Genomic DNA, 8,076 nt, shown 5'->3' with positions numbered 1-8,076 from the left:
GCAAGTGCCTTACTAAATGTGCCCAGAGCTCTCCTGCTTGGTGGTGGCACCTGACCTGGTAGGGGCCCTGGCAGTACTTTGCAGTTCTCTTTCCTAGAGTCAACAAGGAGGAAAGGCCACATGTGGTGGTACCTGCCTATCGTCCTGGGGAATCTGAAGCTGGTGAATCTCTTGAACTGCAGTAGGGCTAAAGCTGATTGGGCATTTCCACCAAGTCCCACACAAGTATGGTAAGCCTGGTGGGGGAGTGGGAAACCCTTTAAATTACACCAACCTGCCTAGGGAGGAGTGAACTGACCCAGGGCAGAAATGCAACAGGCCAAAGCTTCGGGACCCATCAGTGGTCAGCAAGAGAGGGAGGCCCAGTATCCAAAAAACCAAAGAACAAAGACCAAGGGGGAGAGGTGGGGAGGCTGGAGGAAGACTGGGACCAGGACACAGTACTTGGAATTTATATTCAGGTACAGAAATTGCTAGTTACCCCACCGTTCAACTCTTTCCCACCCTTCATGCTTCCTCCTTTATTCAGATCAAGTTTTCTCAATGACCAACACAAGGGAGGACTGAGTGCCGGTAGTGGGGGAAAGCTTCTTGTCTGTGGTTCATCAGAGATTTGCCTGTTCTCTCTTGTCATCATGAATCACATCTTCATAAGTTGGAGGAGGAGTGGTTGGCTCAACAGTGTGCTCTAGGGGCAATGTGCCAATTGAGAAGTCATCTGTCACCTGAGAAAGAGAGATAAGGTCAGTGTAGTGATGCTATTCACTGCCTCCATTCTTGGGTGGTGATCCTAGGAAAGGAAGGAAGCAGATGAGGACTCAGGATCATTGATCTAGAGCTGACGGCACTGTGCGAGCCAGCTGGTCCAGTCCCTTCCTTTTACAGAACAGGAGACTGAGCCCAGGGAGATGGGGGGGGGGAATTACTCAAGGTTACATATAGTAAATATCTGAGGGAGGGATTTGAACTCGGGTCCTTTGACCTCAGGTCTTATGCTCTTTGTACTATACTGTATCTCCCCATTTCACAGAAGAGGAAACTGAGGCACAAGATCACACAGGTAGTAAGTGGCAGGCCTAGAATTTGAACTCAAGTCCTCTGCCCAGAGATGCAGGTCTCTGTCACTGCTGTGATGTCTCCCCCAAGAGGACTGGGTTCTCATCCAGATTCTGTGACAGATTCACAGCATAACCTTGGCAAGTGCCTTCTCTTCTCTGGGCCCCTGCTTTCTCACTTGTAAAATGAGGAGGCTGGGACAGATGGCCACTGGCACAGTGGAGAGAGCCCTTGAGTGCTGGAAATTGTCAACATCGGGTGGTCTCTAAGCTTCCTTCAAGCCCTGAAGGAGTCAACGAGTCCACCGTTCTCCATCAGCATCTCTGTCCCCATGACATCCTTTGCTAGACTCTGTCCTTCCACCTTTCTCCTAATCATCTCCTGCCAACCCTTCCATCACTAAAGTAAAAGTTACACTCATGCACCCCGATGCAGGGCATCTGCCTAGAGGGCTAGGGAATAATCAGCGATTTCGAGGTCATTGTTAGAAGAGAGGCCGGGAAATAGCCTGGCACCATGGGAAGGGGTTCCAGTCTTCTCTGGAAAAGTTGTGAGAGCGTAGATGTAGAACTGGAACGGGCCCTCCTCCTTTTACAGATGAGGAAACTGAGGCATACAGGGCAAGTAATTTGCCCAGGGTCACATGGCTAGTAAGTCAAATATGGGATAACACGTCTATCTAAAACTGCATTGCAAATCTTAGAGCACTCTGTTAACGGTAGGGATCATTCTTATTAATTATTAATTATTATTATCATATCAATGCTAGCAGTTATTATTACTGTTGTCTAAATGAGATTTGAACTCAAGACTTCCCGGCTCTCCTTCCTGTCCCTGATCCTCTTGGCCCCTGTGATGTTATCATTAGAGCCGTAGACCATGCTGGCTTTTTGGCTGCCATCTCTCACGGTGAACTCGTCCTGAACTTTCAGAGCCCCACCCACAACTGCCCCCTGCCACCCACAGTGGAGCTCACCTCTGATGACAGGTGGATCCTGCACAATAAAATCATGGCGCAGATGAAGGCAAAGAACTCGAGGGCAGAGAAGATCAGCAATCCCAGCTCAAGCCTCTGCAGGTGCACCTGCAATGAGAAACAGCACCCTTGCTGTCTCACCTTAGGACCTGTAAGGTGCTTTCCTGACCATAACCCTGGGAGCAACATGGCGTCATCGTGGATGTTGGCATCATCCCCTTTAGTGCATGAGAAAACTAAGGCATGGAGAAGCAAGTGGCTTGCCCGGGGTCATGCGGCTAGTGAGGCTCAGAGCTGGGGCTCACACTCATGCCTTCTGATGCCAGTGAGGCATGGTCAAAGGGGAGGGTCTGTGGGATGCCTGTGGCACAGCTGGCCACCAACACCGGGCTGGGTTTAGTCAGGAAAGAGGGAGGATGTGGCTCAGTGTTTGCCTTTTAAACCTGGAGAGGGTAAGGACGGAGAGAACAGGAACTCCTCGTGCCTCTTTCGGTTAAATTGAATGTTTCTGCAGAAAATTAAGCAAATTTCAGAGCCCTAGTTAGGGGACTTAGAGCAAAATATCTTTTCTTGCTGATTCATCCTTGTCAAGTTTTCATGTAAAACTGGAGTCTTGGTCTTGTTTATATGTTTGTTCACAGTGAAAAGGGAATGATAAAAAAAAATGGAATGAGTTTAACACATTCCTTGTGCAAGCCGCCAGTAGGGGCTCCCTAGAAGCCCCGAATGAGCACAGATCTCCCAAGCCACGCACATCCTGCTGCTGATCCCAAAGGGTCATGAAGCATCTGCCCAGAGGACTGACCTGAACTTTTGGGGGTAATGAGGAAGAAGGAGCAAGAGCAGCCCGAAAACCTGGGAATTTGCTCATCCAGCTTGGACGTTACTCTACTCTGTTGAATCCCCTGGCTTACCCAACAGAACTAGGGAATAGGATAAAGAAAGAAAAAAAAAAACAGCGAACTGGAGTTTCTGTGTTTTAGTCAAGGCTTGGACTGCCCAAGGTCACAGACCTAGAGCTGAAATAACCATCTAGTCCAACCACCTCGTTTTACAGATGGGGAAACCAAGGCTCTGGAAGTTTCAGAGACCATCTACTCCAAGATTGAGTGACCTGCCCAATGTCACACACTTAGGAAATTGGCATAGTGGTCTAGTGAGATGAGCCAGAGGACCTGGGTTCACGTTCCACCTCTGATACTTACTGAATGAGGAGGAGTAGATGGTGCCTAAGGTCATTTGTTGCTCTGACGTTCTGTGATAGCAGGTATGATAATGTTGGCTTTGGGTCTCCTGGCCCTTCTCGCCAAGAGAAAGCCCAGAGCAGCACAGATCAAGGGTCCCCAGATCTGGGCCCAAGGTCTTTCTCTTCCTCTCAGGTCAGTTGACTTTCTGTTTCTGGGGGGAATTGTAATGGCAAGCAAAGTGGGACTATTTGCTGTTTTATTTTTTTGCAATGCTTCTCAGAATTAAGGCAATCAAGTGCCTTTGATTGAGTCTTGCCTTTGTTTGACTCTAGAGTCTTTGATTGAAACAAGAGTCTTTGATGACCTGCTTAAGTCACAAGAAAGCCTAAGTCACATGAGTTTGAGTCACATGGTTGTGGCACCCTCTGACCTTGAAGAAGTGTATATATACTCTGAGGTTAGCATTTTGTTTTGGGGCTCACTCATTGAAAGAGTGTTCATGTGACTTGGCCAGACGAGACTCTGGGTAGCCTCTAAGGATGCCCCCCCTCCTTGCCCTGGCTTTGAGAACCCAGATGTTGGTGCCTCTCTCTCTGGTAACTATGTGTGCGTTACTATAGACAGACAGTTAGAAGCCCTGTCTATTGATTTGTGTTATTTTCTCTGTTTATATAATTTCTGCTTCTAATTTCTATTTGTGTTTTCTCTGAAGTTCAGGGTGCTGACTTTCCCCCCTTAACTAAGTGAATGATATATGTATGTTTAATTAAAGTAAGATTGTTAACCTCTTAAAGTTGCTTTCTCTTAGAAAAGCAGATCAAAGAACCTGTGCTAGCAGCCTTCCTGTGTGCTGGTGTTATTGATCTTATACAGACACAATAGCTGCAAGTAACATTGTTGTTAAAGGAGTATACTCACCGTGGAGGTGGGGTAAGGTCTCCAGACTGGGCTTTCAAAGGAACACTCCCAAAATAAATCCTTAATGAAAACAAAGATCCCACACAGTGAGCAGAAGCCATCCACGATGCTCACAACCACCACCAAAATCTTCTGCAAGGGCCGAAACAAAGAGAGCCAATGTTAGGAAGTCAAAGATCTGGAGGCTTGGCCTCTACTCCAGATCCTGACTGGATCTCCATTTGTATTCTATATTCCCTTATTTGTAGAAGGAAGAAGTTGGGCTATGTGATGATCTCCCAGCTCTGCCATTCCACATTCTAGGTTTTGCAGCCCTCCCAAGTTGGACAACCTTAGATTAATAGTCTTAAGTTACCAAAATCTCCTCCTTTTCCATGGTGTTGTGCCTGGTAGATCGTGTGAAAAGGATAGATGAGGGAAAGAGGGAAGCAGCAGCAAGTCTGAGCATTCCTAAATCTCTGGACTAACTGATCTCCAGCTCCATTTTCCTTACCGACCTCATCAATGGTCCAGAGGAGTTTGAGCCACATTGGAATGTGTTGAGCAAATCAGCCCCCTTTCACATGCATACAACATCCAAAGGATGGCTTTACCAAGAGACACCATAGATGAATGGAAATGACCTGCCCTATCCCAAAGAGATTTCACTCCCTGGCCCTCTATTGGAGAGACCTTCCTTTGGGTTAAGACCTTCCTTTGTGCCCTGCTGCAAGGGTCATTTATGAGATGGAAGGCCCAAAGCTTCACTTAGGCATTGCCACTGTAGTGGGGCTGAGTCTCTGCCTTTTCTGGGGTAAGAACACAGGAAAAGGAGGCTAGGTGCTGAGGTGTAGACAGTGCACCAACCACATTCTTCACAGTTCCCTCTTGCAGGGTAGGTGTATACTGTACTTCTCCAGTCAAATGGCACATCAGGCCTCCTTCTACCATCCTATGCCCATTTTAGGTAACTGGATAGAGATGCTCTCTTGGGAGAGGGGGAGGCTAAACCAAAGCAAACCAAACATTCTCTGGGCTAGACTAAGTATGGGAGGTCCTTTTGTACTCTCTGGCCTTTTGGGGCTCATCCTCTCTTGGACATTCGATTCCAATCATAAACACTACTCAAGGCTTGGCAAGGAACTCACCAGCTTCATTTTGCTCCTTCTGTCCATGGTTATCAGCAAGGCTCCTGAACAGAGGAACTGTGGACCAGTTGGAAACAATGAGGGAAGTCATCAGAGGCCCCAGGGTGAACTCATCACTCCCCGTCCCTCCCAAAGGTGGGCACAGGGCCTAGGGCCATGTCACTTCTAAGGTTGCTTTGCCATTGGCCATGTGGCCTTGGGGTGTGCAGGGACACACAACCCAAGCTCTTTGTACCTGGGAGAGGCGGTGTGCCCCATTGGGAAGCACCCTGGATTTGGATGAGAGCTTATCTGCCGTGTATTAGCTGTGTGACCCTGGGCAAGTCACTTTATCAGTGTCCTGCTTTCTCTAAGATTGCAAATTACGGATAAAATGCTGATCTGCCTCAGTGAAGGAAATTTTCACACTGAGAGCTGAGTCTAAATTGATGAAATCAGAGGCCTGCCTTCTCCTCTTCATATAGGTCCCCAGACTTGGAAGTGGGGAGATACCCAACCCAACAGGATCTAATTACCAACATGTCTCCCTGCCAGCTTTCACTTTACAGATGAGGAAACAGACCCAGCTGGCCCTTCCCTCCACGATACTCACAAAGAATGCCCCCCAAAATGGGTACCAAGACTTCATCGCAACCAGGTGGAGATTTTTCACAGCGATGGCCAAGTAGGTCCCTATGGTGATATGGAGCAAGGCATTGACGATCTGAAAGACCTGGGGGCAAAGAATGGGATGGTCAGCTCAGGTCCGTTTACAAGGGGGCTGGGGACACGTGGAGCTCACATTCTGAACCTGGCACCTGAGAGAGAACAATAAGCGATCGTGTCTGATAGTAAGCAGGGGGTCGGGGTCACTGAAGTCCCAGGGACTAGCTCTGGACCCTCATTCCCCCTCCTCTTCCTGCTGGCTCGTTGAAACAAGTCACACTGACAGCAGATTGGATCTCCTGCTAATCCTCCTTGTCATACAGCCCCCAAATTCATAGGAAATGAGCAGCTTCATGGAGCCAAGAGAACAGAACTCAGAGGCTGGAGTCTGAGAACTTTATAACCTCTAGTCTTGGAGAGGAGTCTGGAGCATTGAGGCAGTAAGTAATTAGCCCAGGGTCATGGGGACTGGAATCTAGGGCTTCCTCACTCTGAGGCTGCCTCTTTAACCGTCCTCAGTGCTACCTCTCAGCACAGCACTGATGAGTAATGGTAATTATTATCCTTCAGTGTTAGATGGCCCAGAGGTCGCAGAGTCAGTCTATTACTAACTCTGGGGTGGGAGGCAGGCTCTACTGAAGCTTTTCTGTTTCAGCTTCTTCCAGGCTTCCCATTCATTCAGTTACCAGACAGATTAGGGATGGGGGTGGGGAGTGGACCTCAGCGTTCTCCTCATCCAGTTCTTACCTGAGAAGGAGCCCGGGTGTTAATGTCCTGTCCAGAGGTCTTTAAGAAGACTTGGAAGACACCCACCGCCTCTAAAGGCAGGTTGAACCAGCTTTCATTGTTAGGGAGTTTTTCTTCTCCTCCAGCCCATATCTGCCTCCTCGTATGGTTCTGCCTTCTGAGGCCAAGCAGCGTGAGGATGCCCTTTCTGGAAGACAGCTCTCCTTTTCCCCTAAGCTGGGATTCTTTAGCTGTTTTTTTTTTGTAAGGATTCCTTTCACTCTGGTGAAACCCACTGACCTCTTCTAAGAATAATGTTTCTAAATGCATAAAATCAAAGACGTGGGATGATAAAGAAAACCAACTATAGCAAAATACAGTGATTAAATTTCTTTATTTAAAGCTAAGTTTGTGGAGCACAGGTTAAGGGCCCCTAAGCTTTCTGATTCCTAGGCTAACTACTTCCTGCCTGTCACTCCCTCAGTGGCTTTCCTACCCATGCCCCTGGAAATGGTACAGTTCCTTCAGGAATCACCACCAGGAAAAAACAAAACTTACCCCCAGCTCTGTGAGAGGCCCTGCCTTCCTCCACATTCCTCGGTGTTTGTCTTCTTGAAGGAAGAATCCCGAGGTCGGAGTTTTGCCCTTCCAGTTTTGACCCGGGGTGTTCTCTTTTGGATATACCGTGCTAGCAGGTACCACCAAGCCCCCGGCTTCACCAGTAACTACATACACATTCTGTTCGTCAGCTGCCATTGGCCCGGTGCCAAGGATGGTGCCCTACACCGAGGGAAGAAACCTAGTTAGTGTTACTTTTCTTTTCTAAGCTCCAGGACCACATTTGGGATGTGAGGAAACACTTCACAGAGTTGCCATTGAAGTCTTTTATGTCAAGGGCTACAGGAGGAACCCCCAACTCTTAAAGCAGCTTGGACCTTTGCCAGCGGTGTGTATCTGTGTGTGTGGTGTGTGTGTGTGTGTGTGTGTGTGTGTGTGTGTGTGTGGTCAACTCCACCTCAACATACTCCAGTCCTTACCTCATTTTAGTTGCTTGGAGACAATCTGGCAGAAAAGACCATGGGCAGCAATTTCAGCAGAAGTAATGCTTCATAGAAATCATAGCTCTAAGAGACTTCTGGAAATGAGTTTCTTTTGTATGGGAAAAGCTGTCCCTTATTCTAGGGGTAAGGTGAGGAAAGTGGGAACTCGGTACTGGGAAAGGGAAGACCATGTTGCCGAAACAAGTCTCACTCGTTTGTTGAGCTATAGCCCAGTAATACCCTAACCCATTCAATGACTTAGCCAGGGGTGGGGAACCTGTGGCCTGGAGGCCCAATTGGTGCCAGCTGAGGATGGAGTCAGGGAGACTGCTTTTATTAGTTGGATCTTCTGTGGGATCTGGTAAGGCCTTATACTTTCTGGATGGGCTGGTTTGGGGTGC

At 48.1% G+C, this 8,076-nt stretch overlaps 1 protein-coding gene across 1 annotated transcript; it reads right to left on the bottom strand.

Moving 5' to 3' along the window:
- Positions 1–605: 605 nt before the first annotated feature.
- Positions 606–7,391, bottom strand: MS4A10 (membrane spanning 4-domains A10). Its single transcript, XM_036765286.1, has 6 exons — positions 7,194–7,391; positions 5,857–5,976; positions 5,265–5,321; positions 4,138–4,269; positions 2,033–2,140; positions 606–725 (listed from the first exon to the last, which is right to left on the bottom strand). Exons 1-6 carry the CDS (start codon positions 7,389–7,391, stop codon positions 606–608), a joined length of 735 nt encoding a protein of 244 aa, XP_036621181.1.
- Positions 7,392–8,076: the final 685 nt, after the last annotated feature.

Source organism: Trichosurus vulpecula, chromosome 6 (genome assembly GCF_011100635.1).
Source record: "Trichosurus vulpecula isolate mTriVul1 chromosome 6, mTriVul1.pri, whole genome shotgun sequence".
NCBI classification, from domain to species: domain Eukaryota; kingdom Metazoa; phylum Chordata; class Mammalia; order Diprotodontia; family Phalangeridae; genus Trichosurus; species Trichosurus vulpecula.
Note: the sequence above shows the minus strand (reverse complement) of the source record. Positions and strands in the feature narration are given on the sequence as shown.

Coding starts and splice junctions, on each gene's coding strand:
- MS4A10 (XM_036765286.1), bottom strand. CDS start 7,391: ATGGCAGCTGACGAACAGAATGTGTATGTAGTTACTGGTGAAGCCGGG. Junction 5,322..5,856: donor CATTTTGGGGGGCATTCTTT/GTGAGTATCGTG, acceptor ACTGGTCCACAG/TTCCTCTGTTCAGGAGCCTT. Junction 726..2,032: donor GGATCCACCTGTCATCAGAG/GTGAGCTCCACT, acceptor TCTCTTTCTCAG/GTGACAGATGACTTCTCAAT.